Source organism: Palaemon carinicauda, chromosome 2, assembly GCF_036898095.1.
Source record: "Palaemon carinicauda isolate YSFRI2023 chromosome 2, ASM3689809v2, whole genome shotgun sequence".
In the NCBI taxonomy this organism is placed as follows: domain Eukaryota; kingdom Metazoa; phylum Arthropoda; class Malacostraca; order Decapoda; family Palaemonidae; genus Palaemon; species Palaemon carinicauda.
The window spans coordinates 201,766,453-201,787,417 of record NC_090726.1 but is presented as its reverse complement, the minus strand read 5'-3'; the positions used below and the strand labels follow the sequence as shown (position 1 = coordinate 201,787,417).

Here is a 20,965-nt window from a genome sequence, read left to right as displayed (position 1 = left end):
TTGTAAAAAAACGTGGTGAATCAGCTGTAATATATTTAATGAAAAAATATTCCACAATACATTATTTAATGACGAAAATACTTTATTATTATTTTGCATTGTTTACAGATGTACATCTTTAATCGAACTCTAAAGTTACAAACATCGTAAACATTCATCTCCAAGAGAGTAATTAAGATCAAGTTCCATCTGAACTTTCTTTCAACTTATTAAACTTCTAAAAGAAATAAGTAGAAAATAAACTGTCTCAGGGTCAAGTTTTCTTGCATGAGAGTACACTCGGGCACACTATTCTATGTTATTCTCTTCCTCTTATTTTTTAAAGTTTTAATCATTTATATATGAAAGATTTATATTAATGTTGTTACTGTTCTTGAAGTATTTTACTTTAATTGTTAATTACTTCTCATAACAGTTTATTTCCTTATTTCCTTTCCTCACTGGGCTATCTCCTTGTTGGAGCCCTTGGGCTTTTCCAACTATGGCTGTAACTTAACAAGTAATAATAATAATAATAATAATAATAATAATAATAATAATAATAATAATAATAATAATAATTAGAAACTGCAGCATACCTGTTGTTTTTTATCCTTTTCAATCTTAGCAAACTTTGCGTCGTAGACTTTGGCAGCTTTGTCAAAGGGCTGCTTCAGGTCTCCCTTTACTCCTTTAAGGTCGCCTTTCAATACACTATCAAGGGGATGCAACAAGTTGTTTCTTTGGTTTGTTATCTGAAAGGTAAATATTGGTAAGGATGTATACGTGGGGCCACTGAAAATCATTTGAGTTCCATTAAAAATGATTTGAGTTTAAAATTTTGTCCAATAAAAATAATTTGAATTTAAGATTTTGTCCACTGAAAACTATTTGAGTTTAGGATTTTGTCCACTAAAAATTATTAGTTTCAAATGTCCAATAAAAAAAATTTAAGCTTCTAAAAATTTTCTCCACTAAATATCATATGTTTATTAAAATTTTAAGTTATATTTCTTAAAAATTTAAGTTATATTTCTTAAAATTTTAAGTTATACTTCCTAAAATTTCAAGTTATTTTATGCCATTTCAAAAAATCCAAGTATATTGCACTACAATACACTTAAATCTATGGAGGGATGAAATTATATATAAAGAGATTAAAGTACATTCGAGATTATCTTGGTATATATTAATTTTCAAATAATCCCGAGGAAAAAAAAAACACTGTTCTCTTGAAACCTAACGCAAAAAAACCCATTCAGAATTATCAATATAATACAGACAAAATCAAATTGTCCTTCTATACTACAACCAAAGAACTCGACCACATAATTACCAGCTGTTGCAACAATTGAGAATGTTCCCTGATCACAACAGCAAATTTGTGGAAAGCTTCGCTCAGAGCCTTGTCTTCCGGCCGACCCCCGATCTCGCCCAATCTCCGGAGAGCGTCGCTCATGTCATTTTCTGAGCCGACGTAACCTGAAAGGATTGAAAATTGAGAGGATCTCAAACCCTCCTCCAACAGGCAGGGATGTCTCCAATAGGCTTCCCGAAATATTAAAACTACAAGGGCATAAAATGAAGGCATAGAATCTTTGAAATATTATCATAGGGTTAAATTATTTCTTTCATTATTTCTGAAATAAGAATGTGACAGAAGAAAAACAAAATACATTCAAACAAGTTTTCAAAGGCTTGAAATAAACAAATTTAAACAAGTTTTCAAAGGCTTGAAATAAACACATTCAAACAATTTTCAAAGGCTTGAAATAATCACATTCAAACAAGTATTCAAAAGCTTGAAAAAATACATTCAAACAAGTTTTCAAGGGCTTGAAATAAACACATTCAAACACGTTTTCAAAGGCTTGAAATAAACACATTCAAACAAGTTTTCAAAGGCTTGAAATAAACACATTCAAACAAGTTTTCAAAGGCTTGAAATAAACTCATTCAAACAAGTTTTCAAAGGCTTGTAATCATCACATTCAAACAAGTTTTCAAAGGCTTGAAATAAACACATTCAAACAAGTTTTCAAAGGCTTGAAATAAACACATTCAAACAAGTTTTCAAAGGGTTGAAATAAACACATTTAAACAAGTTTTCAAAGGCTTGAAATAAACACATTCAAACAAGTTTTCAAAGGCTTGAAATAAACACAATCAAACAAGTTTTCAAAGACTTGTAATAAACACATTCAAACAAGTTTTCAAAGGCATGAAATAAACACATTCAAACAAGTTTTCAAAGGCTAGTAAAAATACATTCAAACAAGTTTTTAAAGGCTTGAAACAAATACATTCAAACAAGTTTTCAAAGGCTTGAAATAAACACATTCAAACAAGTTTTCAAAGGCTTGGAATAAACATATTCAAACAAGTTTTCAAAGGCATGAAATAAACACATTCAAACAAATTTTCAAAGGCTTGGAATAAACACATTCAAACAAGTTTTCAAAGGCATGAAATAAACACATTCAAACAAGTTTTCAAAGGAATGAAATAAACACTTTCAAACAAGTTTTTAAAGGCTTGAAACAAATACATTCATACAAGTTTTCAAAGGCTTGAAATAAACATATTCAAAAAAGTATTCAAAGGCTTGAAATAAACACATTCAAACAAGTTTTCAAAGGCTTGAAATAAACAAATTCAAACAAATTTTCAAAGGCTTGAAATAAACAAATTCAAACAAATTTTCAAAGGCTTGAAATAAACACATTCAAACAAGTTTTCAAAGGCTTGAAATAAACACATTCAAACAAGTTTTCAAAGGCTTGAAATAAACACATTCAAACAATTTTCAAAGGCTTGAAATAATCACATTCAAACAAGTTTTCAAAGGCTTGAAATAATCACATTCAAACAAGTATTCAAAAGCTTGAAACAAAAACCCTTCAAACAAGTTTTCAAAGGCTTGAAATAAACACATTCAAACAAGTTTCCAAAGGCTTGAAATAAACACATTCAAACAAGTTTTCAAAGGCTTGAAATAAACACATTCAAACAAGTTTTCAAAGGCTTGAACAAATACATTCAAACAAGTTTTCAAAGGGTTGAAATAAACACATTCAAACAAGTTTTCAAAGGCTTGAAATAAACACATTCAAACAAGTTTTCAAAAGCTTGAAATAAACACATTCAATCAAGTTTTCAAAGGCTTGAAATAAACACATTCAAACAAGGTTTCAAAGGCTTGAAATAAATACATTCAAACAAGTTTTCAAAGGCTTGAAATAAACACATTCAAACAAGTTTTCAAAGGCTTGAAATAAACATATTCAAACAAGTTTTCAAAGGCTTGAAATAAACACATTCAAATAAGTTTTCAAAGGCTTGAAATAATCTCATTCAAACAAGTTTTCAAAGGCTTGAAATAAACACATTCAAACAAGTTTTTAAAGGCTTGAAATAATCACATTCAAACAAGTATTTAAAAGCTTGAAAAAATACATTCAAACAAGTTTTCAAAGGCTTGAAATAATTACATTCAAGCAAGTTTTCAAAGGCTTGAAATAAACAAATTCAAAAAAGTTTTCAAAGGCTTGAAATAAACACATTCAAACAAGTTTTCAAAGGCTTGAAATAATCACATTCAAACAAGTTTTCAAAGGCTTGAAATAATCACATTGAAACAAGTTTTCAAAGGCTTGAAATAATCACATTCAAACAAGTTTTCAAAGGCTTGAAATAATCACATTCAAACAAGTATTCAAAAGCTTGAAAAAATACATTCAAACAAGTTTTCAAAGGCTTGAAATAATCACATTCAAACAAGTATTCAAATTCTTGAAATAAACACATTCAAATAAGTTTTCAAACGCTTGAAATAAACATATCCAAACAAGTTTTCAGAGGCTTGAAAAAACACATTCAAACAGGTTTTAAAAGGCTTGAAAGAAATACGTTCAAACAAGTTTTCAAAAGGCCTTGAATCTAATATGTTCAAACAAGTTTTCAAAGGCTTGAAATAAACTCATTCAAACAAGTTTTCAAAGGCTTGAAATAATCACATTCAAACAAGTTTTCAAAGGTTTGAAATAAACACATTCAAACAAGTTTTCAAAGGCTTGAAATAAACACATTCAAACAAGTTTTCAAAGGCTTGAAACAAACACATTTAAACAAGTTTTCAAAGGCTTGAAATAAACACATTCAAACAAGTTTTCAAAGTCTTGAAACAATCACATTCAAACAAGTATTCAATAGCTTGAAAAAATACATTCAAACAAGTTTTCAAAGGCTTGAAATAAACACATTCAAACAAGTTTTCAAAGGCTTGAAATAAACACATTCAAACAAGTTTTCAAAGGCTTGAAATAATCTCATTCAAACAAGTTTTCAAAGGCTTGAAATAATCTCATTCAAACAAGTTTTCAAAGGCTTGAAATAATCACATTCAAACAAGTTTTCAAAGGCTTGAACTAATCACATTCAAACAAGTTTTCAAAGGCTTGAAATATTCACATTCAAACAAGTATTTAAAAGCTTGAAAAAATACATTCAAACAAGTTTTCAAAGGCTTGAAATAATCACATTCAAACAAGTTTTCAAAGGCTTGAAATATTCACATTCAAACAAGTATTCAAAAGCTTGAAAAAATACATTCAAACAAGTTTTCAAAGGCTTGAAATAATCACATTCAAACAAGTGTTCAAATTCTTGAAATAAACACATTCAAATAAGTTTTCAAAGGCTTGAAATAAACATATCCAAACAAGTTTTCATAGGCTTGAAAAAACACATTCAAACAGGTTTTAAAAGGCTTGAAAGAAATACGTTCAAACAAGTTTTCAAAAGGGCTTGAAACAAATATGTTCAAACAAGTTTTCAAAGGCTTGAAATAAACTCATTCAAACAAGTTTTCAAAGGCTTGTAATCATCACATTCAAACAAGTTTTCAAAGGCTTGAAATAATCACATTCAAACAAGTGTTCAAATTCTTGAAATGAACACATTCAAATAAGTTTTCAAAGGCTTGAAATAATCACATTCAAACAAGTTTTCAAAGGCTTGAAATAATCACGTTTAAACAAGTATACAAAAGCTTGAAAAAATACATTCAAACAAGTTTTCAAAGGCTTGAAATAATCACATTCAAACAAGTGTTCAAATTCTTGAAATAAACACATTCAAATAAGTTTTCAAAGGCTTGAAATAAACATATCCAAACAATTTCATAGGCTTGAAAAAACACATTCAAACAGGTTTTAAAAGGCTTGAAAGAAATACGTTCAAACAGGTTTTAAAAGGCTTGAAAGAAATACGTTCAAACAAGTTTTCAAAAGGGCTTGAAACAAATATGTTCAAACAAGTTTTCAAAGGCTTGAAATAAACTCATTCAAACAAGTTTTCAAAGGCTTGTAATCATCACATTCAAACAAGTTTTCAAAGGCTTGAAATAAACACATTCTAACAAGTTTTCAAAGGCTTGAAATAAACACATTCAAACAAGTTTTCAAAGGCTTGAAATAAACACATTCAAACAAGTTTTCAAAGGCTTGAAATAAACACATTCAAACAAGTTTTCAAAGACTTGTAATAAACACATTCAAACAAGTTTTCAAAGGCTAGTAAAATACATTCAAACAAGTTTTTAAAGGCTTGAAACAAATACATTCAAACAAGTTTTCAAAGGCTTGAAATAAACACATTCAAACAAGTTTTCAAAGGCTTGGAATAAACATATTCAAACAAGTTTTCAAAGGCATGAAATAAACACATTCAAACAAATTTTCAAAGGCTTGGAATTAACACATTCAAACAAGTTTTCAAAGGCATGAAATTAACACATTCAAACAAGTTTTCAAAGGCATGAAATAAACACATTCAAACAAGTTTTCAAAGGAATGAAATAAACACTTTCAAACAAGTTTTTAAAGGCTTGAAACAAATACATTCATACAAGTTTTCAAAGGCTTGAAATAAACACATTAAAAAAAGTATTCAAAGGCTTGAAATAAACACATTAAAAAAAGTATTCAAAGGCTTGAAATAAACACATTCAAACAAGTTTTCAAAGGCTTGAAATAAACAAATTCAAACAAATTTTCAAAGGCTTGAAATAAACACATTCAAACAAGTTTTCAAAGGCTTGAAATAAACACATTCAAACAAGTTTTCAAAGGCTTGAAATAAACACATTCAAACAATTTTCAAAGGCTTGAAATAATCACATTCAAACAAGTTTTCAAAGGCTTGAAATAATCACATTCAAACAAGTATTTAAAAGCTTGAAACAAAAACCCTTCAAACAAGTTTTCAAAGGCTTGAAATAAACACATTCAAACAAGTTTTCAAAGGCTTGAAATAAACACATTCAAACAAGTTTTCAAAGGCTTGAAATAAACACATTCAAACAAGTTTTCAAAGGCTTGAAATAAACACATTCAAACAAGTTTTCAAACGCTTGAACAAATACATTCAAACAAGTTTTCAAAGGCTTGAAATAAACACATTCAAACAAGTTTTCAAAGGCTTGAAATAAACACATTCAAACAAGTTTTCAAAAGCTTGAAATAAACACATTCAAACAAGTTTTCAAAGGCTTGAAATAAACACATTCAAACAAGTTTTCAAAGGCTTGAAATAAACACATTCAAACAAGTTTTCAAAGGCTTGAAACAATCATATTCAAACAAGTATTCAAAAGCTTGAAAAAAATACATTCAAACAAGTTTTCAAAGGCTTGAAATAAACACATTCAAACAAGTTTTCAAAGGCTTGAAATAAACACATTCAAATAAGTTTTCAAAGGCTTGAAATAATCTCATTCAAACAAGTTTTCAAAGGCTTGAAATAATCACATTCAAACAAGTTTTTAAAGGCTTGAAATAATCACATTCAAACAAGTATTTAAAAGCTTGAAAAAATACATTCAAACAAGTTTTCAAAGGCTTGAAATAATTACATTCAAGCAAGTTTTCAAAGGCTTGAAATAAACACATTCAAAAAAGTTTTCAAAGGCTTGAAATAAACACATTCAAACAAGTTTTCAAAGGCTTGAAATAATCACATTCAAACAAGTTTTCAAAGGCTTGAAATAATCACATTGAAACAAGTTTTCAAATGCTTGAAATAATCACATTCAAACAAGTTTTCAAAGGCTTGAAATAATCACATTCAAACAAGTATTCAAAAGCTTGAAAAAATACATTCAAACAAGTTTTCAAAGGCTTGAAATAATCACATTCAAAAAAGTATTCAAATTCTTGAAATAAACACATTCAAATAAGTTTTCAAAGGCTTGAAATAAACATATCCAAACAAGTTTTCAGAGGCTTGAAAAAACACATTCAAACAGGTTTTAAAAGGCTTGAAAAAAATACGTTCAAACAAGTTTTCAAAAGGGCTTGAAACAAATATGTTCAAACAAGTTTTCAAAGGCTTGAAATAAACTCATTCAAACAAGTTTTCAAAGGCTTGAAATAATCACATTCAAACAAGTTTTCAAAGGCTTGAAATAAACACATTCAAACAAGTTTTCAAAGGCTTGAAATAAACACATTCAAACAAGTTTTCAAAGGCTTGAAATAAACACATTCAAACAAGTTTTCAAAGGCTTGAAATAAACACATTCAAACAAGTTTTCAAAGGCTTGAAACAATCACATTCAAACAAGTATTCAATAGCTTGAAAAAATACATTCAAACAAGTTTTCAAAGGCTTGAAATAAACACATTCAAACAAGTTTTCAAAGGCTTGAAATAAACACATTCAAACAAGTTTTCAAAGGCTTGAAATAATCTCATTCAAACAAGTTTTCAAAGGCTTGAAATAATCTCATTCAAACAAGTTTTCAAAGGCTTGAAATAATCACATTCAAACTAGTTTTCAAAGGCTTGAACTAATCACATTCAAACAAGTTTTCAAAGGCTTGCAATATTCACATTCAAACAAGTATTTAAAAGCTTGAAAAAATACATTCAAACAAGTTTTCAAAGGCTTGAAATAATCACATTCAAACAAGTTTTCAAAGGCTTGAAATATTCACATTCAAACAAGTATTCAAAAGCTTGAAAAAATACATTCAAACAATTTTTCAAAGGCTTGAAATAATCACATTCAAACAAGTGTTCAAATTCTTGAAATAAACACATTCAAATAAGTTTTCAAAGGCTTGAAATAAACATATCCAAACAAGTTTTCATAGGCTTGAAAAAACACATTCAAACAGGTTTTAAAAGGCTTGAAAGAAATACGTTCAAACAAGTTTTCAAAAGGGCTTGAAACAAATATGTTCAAACAAGTTTTCAAAGGCTTGAAATAAACTCAATCAAACAAGTTTTCAAAGGCTAGAAACAAATTCATTCAAACAAGTTAAAAATACATTCAAACAAGTTTTAAAAAACTTGAAACAAATGCATTCAAACAAGTTTTCAAAGGATTGAAATACACATTCAAACAAGTTTTCAAAGGTTTGAAATAAATACACCAAAACAAGTTTTCAAAGGCTTGAAACGAATACACCAAAACAAGTTTTCGAAGGCTTGAAACAAATACATCCAAACAAGTTTTCAAAGGTTTTAAACAAACACATCCAAACAAGTTTTCAAAGGCTTGAAACAAACACATCCAAACAAGTTTTCAAAGGCTTGAAACAAACACATCCAAACAAGTTTTCAAAGGCTTGAAACAAATACATTCAAACAAGTTTTCAAAGTTTTGAAATAAACATTCAACCAATTTTCCAATGTTTTGAAAAATTCACAAACTTTGACGTCCTACTCAGCTGCGTACCTTGGCACTAAACCTTAATATGTACTAGTGTTTACTCTTATTCTATAGACCTTGGTTATTCTATGTACAGTATACAGCAAAACTGGTGATACCTCTCACATGTCTCATACATACACACGTTTACAAAGTGAAATATAAGATATAATACTAAGTGGCAACTTGAGAACAACGCCTGCCCGAAGCAAAAATTAAAATTGCATCACCAGTTTTGGAGTATACTGTACATTAATAAAGTTAAATAAAAGTTAAATGATTATATGGAGTAACTAAATATTTCATTTACCTTGGCCTGTATTGTGCATAAGTTTCACCACTTTCTTCATACGGGATAACCCTTCTCGATCCCGGTCCAATACCTGGAAAAATTAATAATAATAATAATAATAATAATAATAATAATAACCATTATTACTAACATGAAGGTAATATTCTCACATTATTCAGCTGACATTGTCACAAATATTTGTAGAGTTGTTTTAAATCTGAAGATACTTTGAATCAAGAATGAAATTTCATCAAATGAATAATTTTCTCTTTTAAATGCATCTTAGTATTCCAAGAAAAACACTGGAGCTATTAAGATCTACTACCCCAGAAAGGCTCTCATTTGCCTTAGAATAATACTACCCCAGAAAGGCTCTCATTTGCCTTAGAATAATACTACCCCAGAAAGGCTCTCATTTGCCTTAGAATAATACTATCCCAGAAAGGTTATCGTTTGCCTCAGAATAATACTACCCCAGAAAGGCTCTCATTTGCCTTAGAATAATACTACCCCAGAAAGGCTCTCATTTGCCTTAGAATAATACTATCCCAGAAAGGTTATCGTTTGCCTCAGAATAATACTACCCCAGAAAGGCTCTTATTTGCCTCAGAATACTACTACCTCAGAAAGGCTCTCATTTGCCTCAGAATAATACTACCCCAGAAAGGCTCTCATTTGCCTCAGCATACTACTACCCCAGAAAGGCTTTCATTTGCCTCAGAATACTACTACCCCAGAAAGGCTCTCATTTGCCTTAGAATAATACTACCCCAGAAAGGCTCTCATTTGCCTTAGAATAATACTATCCCAGAAAGGTTATCGTTTGCCTCAGAATAATACTACCCCAGAAAGGCTCTTATTTGCCTCAGAATACTACTACCTCAGAAAGGCTCTCATTTGCCTCAGAATAATACTACCCCAGAAAGGCTCTCATTTGCCTCAGCATACTACTACCCCAGAAAGGCTCTCATTTGCCTCAGCATACTACTACCCCAGAAAGGCTCTTATTTGCCTCAGAATACTACTACCTCAGAAAGGCTCTCATTTGCCTCAGAATAATACTACCCCAGAAAGGCTCTTATTTGCCTCAGAATACTACTACCTCAGAAAGGCTCTCATTTGCCTCAGAATAATACTACCCCAGAAAGGCTCTCATTTGCCTCAGCATACTACTACCCCAGAAAGGCTTTCATTTGCCTCAGAATACTACTACCCCAGAAAGGCTCTCATTTGCCTCAGAATAATACTACCCCAGAAAGGCTTTCATTTGCCTCAGAATACTACTACCCCAGAAAGGCTTTCATTTGCCTTAGAATACTACTACCTCAGAAAGGCTCTCATTTGCCTCAGAATAATACTACCCCAGAAAGGCTCTCATTTGCCTCAGCATACTACTACCCCAGAAAGGCTTTCATTTGCCTCATAATACTACTACCCCAGAAAGGCTCTCATTTGCCTCAGAATAATACTACCCCAGAAAGGCTCTCATTTGCCTCAGAATAATACTACCCCAAAAAGGCTTTCATTTGTCTCAGAATAATACTACCCCAGAAAGGCTTTCATTTGCCTCAGAATACTCCTATCCCAGAAAGGATTTCATTTGCCTCAGAATACTACTACCCCAGAAAGGCTTTCATTTGCCCCAAAATACTACTACCCCAGAAAGGCTTTCATTTGCCTCAGAATACTACTACCCCGGAAAGGCTTTCATTTGCCTCAGAATACTACTACCCCAGAAAGGCTTTCATTTGCCTCAGAATACTACTACCTCAGAAAGGCTTTCATTTGCCCCAAAATACTACTACCCCAGAAAGGTTATTGTTTGCCTCAGAATACTACTACCTCAGAAAGGCTTTCGTTTGCCTCAGAATACTACTACCCCAGAAAGGCTTTCATTTGCCTCAGAATACTACTACCCCAGAAAGGCTTTCATTTGCCTCAGAATACTACTACCCCAGAAAGGCTTTCATTTGCCTCAGAATACTACTACCCCAGAAAGGCTTTCATTTGCCTCAGAATACTACTACCCCAGAAAGGCTTTCATTTGCCCCAAAATACTACTACCCCAGAAAGGTTATCGTTTGCCTCAGAATACTACTACCCCGGAAAGGCTTTCGTTTGCCTCAGAATACTACTACCCCAGAAAGGCTTTCATTTGCCTTAGAATACTACTACCTCAGAAAGGCTCTCATTTGCCTCAGAATAATACTACCCCAGAAAGGCTCTCATTTGCCTCAGCATACTACTACCCCAGAAAGGCTTTCATTTGCCTCATAATACTACTACCCCAGAAAGGCTCTCATTTGCCTCAGAATAATACTACCCCAGAAAGGCTCTCATTTGCCTCAGAATAATACTACCCCAAAAAGGCTTTCATTTGTCTCAGAATAATACTACCCCAGAAAGGCTTTCATTTGCCTCAGAATACTCCTATCCCAGAAAGGATTTCATTTGCCTCAGAATACTACTACCCCAGAAAGGTTATTGTTTGCCTCAGAATACTACTACCCCAGAAAGGCTTTCATTTGCCTCAGAATACTACTACCCCAGAAAGGCTTTCATTTGCCTCAGAATACTACTACCCCAGAAAGGCTTTCATTTGCCTCAGAATACTACTACCCCAGAAAGGCTTTCATTTGCCTCAGAATACTACTACCCCAGAAAGGCTTTCATTTGCCCCAAAATACTACTACCCCAGAAAGGTTATTGTTTGCCTCAGAATACTACTACCTCAGAAAGGCTTTCGTTTGCCTCAGAATACTACTACCCCAGAAAGGCTTTCATTTGCCTCAGAATACTCCTATCCCAGAAAGGATTTCATTTGCCTCAGAATACTACTACCCCAGAAAGGTTATTGTTTGCCTCAGAATACTACTACCTCAGAAAGGCTTTCGTTTGCCTCAGAATACTACTACCCCAGAAAGGCTCTCATTTGCCTCAGAATACTACTACCCCAGAAAGGCTTTCATTTGCCTCAGAATACTACTACCCCAGAAAGGCTTTCATTTGCCTCAGAATACTACTACCCCAGAAAGGCTTTCATTTGCCTCAGAATACTACTACCCCAGAAAGGCTTTCATTTGCCTCAGAATACTACTACCCCAGAAAGGCTTTCATTTGCCTCAGAATACTACTACCCCAGAAAGGCTCTCATTTGCCTCAGAATACTACTACCCCAGAAAGGCTTTCATTTGCCTCAGAATACTACTACCCCAGAAAGGCTTTCATTTGCCCCAAAATACTATTACCCCAGAAAGGTTATCGTTTGCCTCAGAATACTACTACCCCGGAAAGGCTTTCATTTGCCTCAGAATACTACTACCCCAGAAAGGCTTTCATTTGCCCCAAAATACTACTACCCCAGAAAGGTTATCGTTTGCCTCAGAATACTACTACCCCGGAAAGGCTCTCATTTGCCTCAGAATACTACTACCCCAGAAAGGTTATCGTTTGCCTCAGAATAATACTACCCCAGAAAGGCTTTCATTTGCCTCAGAATACTACTACCCCAGAAAGGCTTTCATTTGCCTCAGAATACTACTACCCCAGAAAGGCTTTCATTTGCCCCAAAATACTACTACCCCAGAAAGGTTATTGTTTGCCTCAGAATACTACTACCCCAGAAAGGCTTTCATTTGCCCCAAAATACTACTACCCCAGAAAGGTTATTGTTTGCCTCAGAATACTACTACCCCAGAAAGGCTTTCATTTGCCCCAAAATACTACTACCCCAGAAAGGTTATCGTTTGCCTCAGAATACTACTACCCCAGAAAGGTTATCGTTTGCCTCAGAATAATACTACCCCAGAAAGGCTTTCATTTGCCTCAGAATACTACTACCCCAGAAAGGCTTTCATTTGCCTCAGAATACTACTACCCCAGAAAGGCTTTCATTTGCCCCAAAATACTACTACCCCAGAAAGGTTATCGTTTGCCTCAGAATACTACTACCCCAGAAAGGCTTTCATTTGCCCCAAAATACTACTACCCCAGAAAGGTTATTGTTTGCCTCAGAATACTACTACCCCAGAAAGGTTATCGTTTGCCTCAGAATACTACTACCCCGGAAAGGCTTTCATTTGCCCCAAAATACTACTACCCCAGAAAGGTTATTGTTTGCCTCAGAATACTACTACCCCAGAAAGGCTTTCATTTGCCTCAGAATACTACTACCCCAGAAAGGCTTTCATTTGCCCCAAAATACTACTACCCCAGAAAGGTTATTGTTTGCCTCAGAATACTACTACCCCAGAAAGGTTATCGTTTGCCTCAGAATACTACTACCCCGGAAAGGCTTTCATTTGCCTCAGAATACTACTACCCCAGAAAGGCTTTCATTTGCCCCAAAATACTGCTACCCCAGAAAGGTTATCGTTTGCCTCAGAATACTACTACCCCGGAAAGGCTCTCATTTGCCTCAGAATACTACTACCCCAGAAAGGTTATCGTTTGCCTCAGAATAATACTACCCCAGAAAGGCTTTCATTTGCCTCAGAATACTACTACCACAGAAAGGCTTTCATTTGCCTCAGAATACTACTACCCCAGAAAGGCTCTCATTTGCCTCAGAATACTACTACCCCAGAAAGGTTATCGTTTGCCTCAGAATAATACTACCCCAGAAAGGCTTTCATTTGCCTCAGAATACTACTACCCCAGAAAGGCTTTCAATTGCCTCAGAATACTACTACCCCAGAAAGGCTCTCATTTGCCTCAGAATACTACTACCCCAGAAAGGTTATCGTTTGCCTCAGAATAATACTACCCCAGAAAGGCTTTCATTTGCCTCAGAATACTACTACCCCAGAAAGGCTCTCATTTGCCCCAAAATACTACTACCCCAGAAAGGTTATCGTTTGCCTCAGAATACTACTACCCCAGAAAGGCTCTCATTTGCCTCAGAATACTACTACCCCGGAAAGGTTATCGTTTGCCTCAGAATAATACTACCCCAGAAAGGCTTTCATTTGCCTCAGAATACTACTACCCCAGAAAGGCTTTCATTTGCCTCAGAATACTACTACCCCAGAAAGGTTATCGTTTGCCTCAGAATACTACTACCCCGGAAAGGCTTTCATTTGCCTCAGAATACTACTACCCCAGAAAGGTTATCGTTTGCCTCAGAATAATACTACCCCAGAAAGGCTTTCATTTGCCTCAGAATACTACTACCCCAGAAAGGCTTTCATTTGCCTCAGAATACTACTACCCCAGAAAGGTTATCGTTTGCCTCAGAATACTACTACCCCGGAAAGGCTTTCATTTGCCTCAGAATACTACTACCCCAGAAAGGCTTTCATTTGCCTCAGAATACTACTACCCCAGAAAGGTTATCGTTTGCCTCAGAATACTACTACCCCGGAAAGGCTTTCATTTGCCCCAAAATACTACTACCCCGGAAAGGTTATCGTTTGCCTCAGAATACTACTACCCCAGAAAGGCTCTCATTTGCCTCAGAATACTACTACCCCGGAAAGGTTATCGTTTGCCTCAGAATAATACTACCCCAAAAAGGCTTTCATTTGCCTCAGAATACTACTACCCCAGAAAGGCTTTCATTTGCCTCAGAATACTACTACCCCAGAAAGGTTATCGTTTGCCTCAGAATACTACTACCCCGGAAAGGCTTTCATTTGCCTCAGAATACTACTACCCCAGAAAGGCTTTCATTTGCCCCAAAATACTACTACCCCAGAAAGGTTATCGTTTGCCTCAGAATACTACTACCCCAGAAAGGCTCTCATTTGCCTCAGAATACTACTACCCCGGAAAGGTTATCGTTTGCCTCAGAATAATACTACCCCAGAAAGGCTTTCATTTGCCTCAGAATACTACTACCCCAGAAAGGCTTTCATTTGCCTCAGAATACTACTACCCCAGAAAGGCTCTCATTTGCCTCAGAATACTACTACCCCAGAAAGGTTATCGTTTGCCTCAGAATACTACTACCCCGGAAAGGCTCTCATTTGCCTCAGAATACTACTACCCCAGAAAGGCTTTCATTTGCCTCAGAATACTACTACCCCAGAAAGGTTATCGTTTGCCTCAGAATACTACTACCCCAGAAAGGCTTTCATTTGCCTCAGAATACTACTACCCCAGAAAGGTTATCGTTTGCCTCAGAATACTACTACCCCAGAAAGGCTTTCATTTGCCTCAGAATACTACTACCCCAGAAAGGTTATCGTTTGCCTCAGAATACTACTACCCCAGAAAGGCTTTCATTTGCCTCAGAATACTACTACCCCAGAAAGGTTATCGTTTGCCTCAGAATACTACTACCCCAGAAAGGCTTTCATTTGCCTCAGAATACTACTACCCCAGAAAGGTTATCGTTTGCCTCAGAATACTACTACCCCAGAAAGGCTTTCATTTGCCTCAGAATACTACTACCCCAGAAAGGTTATCGTTTGCCTCAGAATACTACTACCCCAGAAAGGCTTTCATTTGCCTCAGAATACTACTACCCCAGAAAGGTTATCGTTTGCCTCAGAATACTACTACCCCAGAAAGGCTTTCATTTGCCCCAGAATACTACTACCCCAGAAAGGCTTTCATTTGCCCCAAAATACTACTACCCCAGAAAGGTTATCGTTTGCCTCAGAATACTACTACCCCAGAAAGGCTTTCATTTGCCCCAGAATACTACTACCCCAGAAAGGTTATTGTTTGCCTCAGAATACTACTACCCCAGAAAGGCTTTCATTTGCCCCAGAATACTACTACCCCAGAAAGGCTTTCATTTGCCTCAGAATACTACTAGCCCAGAAAGGTTATCGTTTGCCTCAGAATACTACTACCCCAGAAAGGCTTTCATTTGCCCCAGAATACTACTACCCCAGAAAGGCTTTCATTTGCCTCAGAATACTACTAGCCCAGAAAGGTTATCGTTTGCCTCAGATTACTACTACCCCAGAAAGGCTTTCATTTGCCTCAGAATACTACTACCCCAGAAAGGCTTTCATTTGCCTCAGAATACTACTACCCCAGAAAGGTTATCGTTTGCCTCAGAATACTACTACCCCAGAAAGGCTTTCATTTGCCCCAGAATACTACTACCCCAGAAAGGCTTTCATTTGCCTCAGAATAATACTACCCCAGAAAGGCTTTCATTTGCCTCAAAATACTACTACCCCAGAAAGGTTATCGTTTGCCTCAGAATACTACTACCCCAGAAAGGCTTTCATTTGCCCCAGAATACTACTACCCCAGAAAGGCTTTCATTTGCCCCAAAATACTACTACCCCAGAAAGGTTATTGTTTGCCTCAGAATACTACTACCCCAGAAAGGCTTTCATTTGCCCCAGAATACTACTACCCCAGAAAGGCTTTCATTTGCCTCAGAATACTACTAGCCCAGAAAGGTTATCGTTTGCCTCAGAATACTACTACCCCAGAAAGGCTTTCATTTGCCTCAGAATACTACTACCTCAGAAAGGCTTTCATTTACCTCAGAATCCTACTACCCCAGAAAGGCTTTCATTTGCCTTAGAATACTACTACCTCAGAAAGGCTTTCATTTGCCTCAGAATACTACTATCCCAGAAAGGCTTTCATTTGCCTCAGAATACTACTACCCCAGAAAGGTTATCGTTTGCCTCAGAATACTACTACCCCAGAAAGGCTTTCATTTGCCTCAGAATACTACTACCTCAGAAAGGCTTTCATTTGCCTCAGAATACTACTACCTCAGAAAGGCTTTCATTTGCCTCAGAATACTACTACCTCAGAAAGGCTTTCGTTTGCCTCAGAATACTACTACCTCAGAAAGGCTTTCATTTGCCTTAGAATACTACTACCTCAGAAAGGTTATCGTTTGCCTCAGAATACTACTATCCCAGAAAGGCTTTCATTTGCCTCAGAATACTACTACCCCAGAAAGGTTATCGTTTGCCTCAGAATACTACTACCACAGAAAGGCTTTCATTTGCCTCAGAATACTACTACCCCAGAAAGGTTATCGTTTGCCTCACAATACTACTACCCCAGAAAGGTTATCGTTTGCCTCAGAATACTACTACCTCAGAAAGGCTTTCATTTGCCTTAGAATACTACTACCTCAGAAAGGCTTTCATTTGCCTCAGAATACTACTATCCCAGAAAGGCTTTCATTTGCCTCAGAATACTACTACCCCAGAAAGGTTATCGTTTGCCTCAGAATACTACTACCCCAGAAAGGCTTTCATTTGCCTCAGAATACTACTACCCCAGAAAGGCTTTCATTTGCCTCAGAATACTACTACCCCAGAAAGGCTTTCATTTGCCTCAGAATACTACTACCCCAGAAAGGCTTTCATTTGCCTCAGAATACTACTACCCCAGAAAGGCTTTCATTTGCCTCAGAATACTACTACCCCAGAAAGGCTTTCATTTGCCTCAGAATACTACTACCTCAGAAAGGCTTTCATTTGCCTCAGAATACTACTACCTCAGAAAGGCTTTCGTTTGCCCCAAAATACTACTACCCCAGAAAGGTTATCGTTTGCCTCAGAATACTACTATCCCAGAAAGGCTTTCATTTGCCTCAGAATACTACTACCCCAGAAAGGTTATCGTTTGCCTCAGAATACTACTACCCCAGAAAGGTTATCGTTTGCCTCAGAATACTACTACCTCAGAAAGGCTTTCATTTGCCTCAGAATACTACTACCCCAGAAAGGCTTTCATTTGCCTCAGAATACTACTACCCCAGAAAGGTTATCGTTTGCCTCAGAATACTACTACCACGGAAAGGCTCTCATTTGCCTCAGAATACTACTACCCCGGAAAGGCTTTCATTTGCCTCAGAATACTACTACCCCAGAAAGGTTATCGTTTGCCTCAGAATACTACTATCCCAAGAAAGGCTTTCATTTGCCTCAGAATACTACTACCCCAGAAAGGTTATCGTTTGCCTCAGAATACTACTACCCCAGAAAGGTTATCGTTTGCCTCAGAATACTACTACCCCAGAAAGGCTTTCATTTGCCTCAGAATACTACTACCCCAGAAAGGCTTTCATTTGCCTCAGAATACTACTACCCCAGAAAGGCTTTCATTTGCCTCAGAATACTACTACCCCAGAAAGGCTTTCATTTGCCTCAGAATACTACTACCCCAGAAAGGCTTTCATTTGCCTCAGAATACTACTACCCCAGAAAGGCTTTCATTTGCCTCAGAATACTACTACCTCAGAAAGGCTTTCATTTGCCTCAGAATACTACTACCTCAGAAAGGCTTTCGTTTGCCCCAAAATACTACTACCCCAGAAAGGTTATCGTTTGCCTCAGAATACTACTATCCCAGAAAGGCTTTCATTTGCCTCAGAATACTACTACCCCAGAAAGGTTATCGTTTGCCCCAAAATACTACTACCCCAGAAAGGTTATCGTTTGCCTCAGAATACTACTACCACAGAAAGGCTTTCATTTGCCTCAGAATACTACTACCCCAGAAAGGTTATCGTTTGCCTCAGAATACTACTACCCCAGAAAGGTTATCGTTTGCCTCAGAATACTACTACCTCAGAAAGGCTTTCATTTGCCTTAGAATACTACTACCTCAGAAAGGCTTTCATTTGCCTCAGAATACTACTATCCCAGAAAGGCTTTCATTTGCCTCAGAATACTACTACCCCAGAAAGGTTATCGTTTGCCTCAGAATACTACTACCCCAGAAAGGCTTTCATTTGCCTCAGAATACTACTACCTCAGAAAGGCTTTCATTTGCCTCAGAATACTACTACCTCAGAAAGGCTTTCATTTGCCTCAGAATACTACTACCTCAGAAAGGCTTTCGTTTGCCTCAGAATACTACTACCTCAGAAAGGCTTTCGTTTGCCCCAAAATACTACTACCCCAGAAAGGTTATCGTTTGCCTCAGAATACTACTATCCCAGAAAGGCTTTCATTTGCCTCAGAATACTACTACCTCAGAAAGGCTTTCGTTTGCCTCAGAATACTACTACCTCAGAAAGGCTTTCATTTGCCTCAGAATACTACTACCTCAGAAAGGCTTTCGTTTGCCTCAGAATACTACTACCCCAGAAAGGTTATCGTTTGCCTCAGAATACTACTACCACAGAAAGGCTTTCATTTGCCTCAGAATACTACTACCTCAGAAAGGCTTTCATTTGCCTCAGAATACTACTACCACAGAAAGGCTTTCATTTGCCTCAGAATACTACTACCTCAGAAAGGCTTTCATTTGCCTCAGAATACTACTACCCCAGAAAGGCTTTCATTTGCCTCAGAATACTACTACCTCAGAAAGGCTTTCATTTGCCTCAGAATACTACTACCCCAGAAAGGCTTTCATTTGCCTCAGAATACTACTACCCCAGAAAGGCTTTCATTTGCCTCAGAATACTACTACCCCAGAAAGGCTTTCATTTGCCTCAGAATACTACTACCCCAGAAAGGCTTTCATTTGCCTCAGAATACTACTACCCCAGAAAGGCTTTCATTTGCCTCAGAATACTACTACCCCAGAAAGGCTTTCGTTTGCCTCAGAATACTACTACCCCAGAAAGGCTTTCATTTGCCTCAGAATACTACTACCCCAGAAAGGCTTTCGTTTGCCTCAGAATACTACTACCCCAGAAAGGCTTTCGTTTGCCTCAGAATACTACTACCCCAGAAAGGCTTTCGTTTGCCTCAGAATACTACTACCTCAGAAAGGCTTTCGTTTGCCCCAAAATACTACTACCCCAGAAAGGTTATCGTTTGCCTCAGAATACTACTATCCCAGAAAGGCTTTCGTTTGCCCCAGAATACTACTACCCCAGAAAGGCTTTCGTTTGCCTCAGAATACTACTACCCCAGAAAGGCTTTCATTTGCCTCAGAATACTACTACCTCAGAAAGGCTTTCGTTTGCCTCAGAATACTACTACCCCAGAAAGGCTTTCATTTGCCTCAGAATACTACTACCCCAGAAAGGCTTTCATTTGCCTCAGAATACTACTACCCCAGAAAGGCTTTCATTTGCCTCAGAATACTACTACCCCAGAAAGGCTTTCATTTGCCTCAGAATACTGCTTCCCCAGAAAGGCTGAATTAATATATATCATAAAATCAAGCCTAACATTCGAAAGATTCTCTGTTTTAATAATTATAAAACATTAGGCCTAATGGAATGAGCAGTGCACGAGCACGCGCGCACACACATACACACACACACACACACATATATCTATATCTATATCTATATCTATATCTATATCTATATCTATATCTATATCTATATATATATATATATATATATATATATATATATATATATATATATATAAGGTGTAACGCAAGTCATGAGAGAGAGAGAGAGAGAGAGAGAGAGAGAGAGAGAGAGAGAGATTAGTTTGATGTCAGGTTTAATGTACCTCATGAATTGAGGTATTAAAAATAATTGTCAGTTTTTCAACAAAAACAATAACACATACTCAGTTAAGTCCGATAACCTGACTAGACTTTTTTTGAAATTTTAAATCTTCTTTCTACCATTTTTTATGTAAAATTTTATTATTTTTCGGTGTTACGAAAATAGGACTTTTGAATATTTCCAGATAATCAATTATTAAAAAATGTTAAAAAGGGCAAAACGATTTAAAATTACATCATTCTTGTGATAAATATGTAGTTCCATTCACTAGATCTTTAACCTCCTAACTCGTGAGGATATTGCGTAATATTAAGTGCTCAGAGAGATTGCAAGTCTTTACTACTACATTACTAAACAACAAATGAAATTGAATAATATAATAAAAGCAAGATTTTAATCTCATTGACTATAATGATGTAAGCAATGCAACCTTTTTATGGATTTTGCTTGATATGGGCGGAGTTGATTCTCTGCTCAGGAAAAGTTGCCAGAAACTTCTTTCTATTATTATTATTATTATTATATTATTATTATTATTATTATTATTATTATTATTATTATTATTACTTGATAAAAAAAAAATAAACATTTTAAAGCGGGTAACGATACTTTTGTAAGCGATT

General features: G+C 35.7%; 1 protein-coding gene across 4 annotated transcripts in view; it reads right to left on the bottom strand.

The window, feature by feature from the left end:
* Positions 1 to 20,965, bottom strand: part of Asap (ArfGAP domain of ASAP) — a 320,942-nt gene that overhangs the window by 55,891 nt on the left and 244,086 nt on the right. For all 4 annotated transcript variants that reach the window (XM_068361129.1, XM_068361152.1, XM_068361139.1 and 1 more), the window contains exons 2-4: positions 9,005 to 9,077; positions 1,316 to 1,461; positions 579 to 734 (exon numbers count right to left, since the gene is read on the bottom strand). In XM_068361129.1, the coding sequence (XP_068217230.1) occupies positions 579 to 734; positions 1,316 to 1,461; positions 9,005 to 9,077 (375 nt within the window). The remainder of the gene's footprint in view (positions 1 to 578; positions 735 to 1,315; positions 1,462 to 9,004; positions 9,078 to 20,965) is intronic.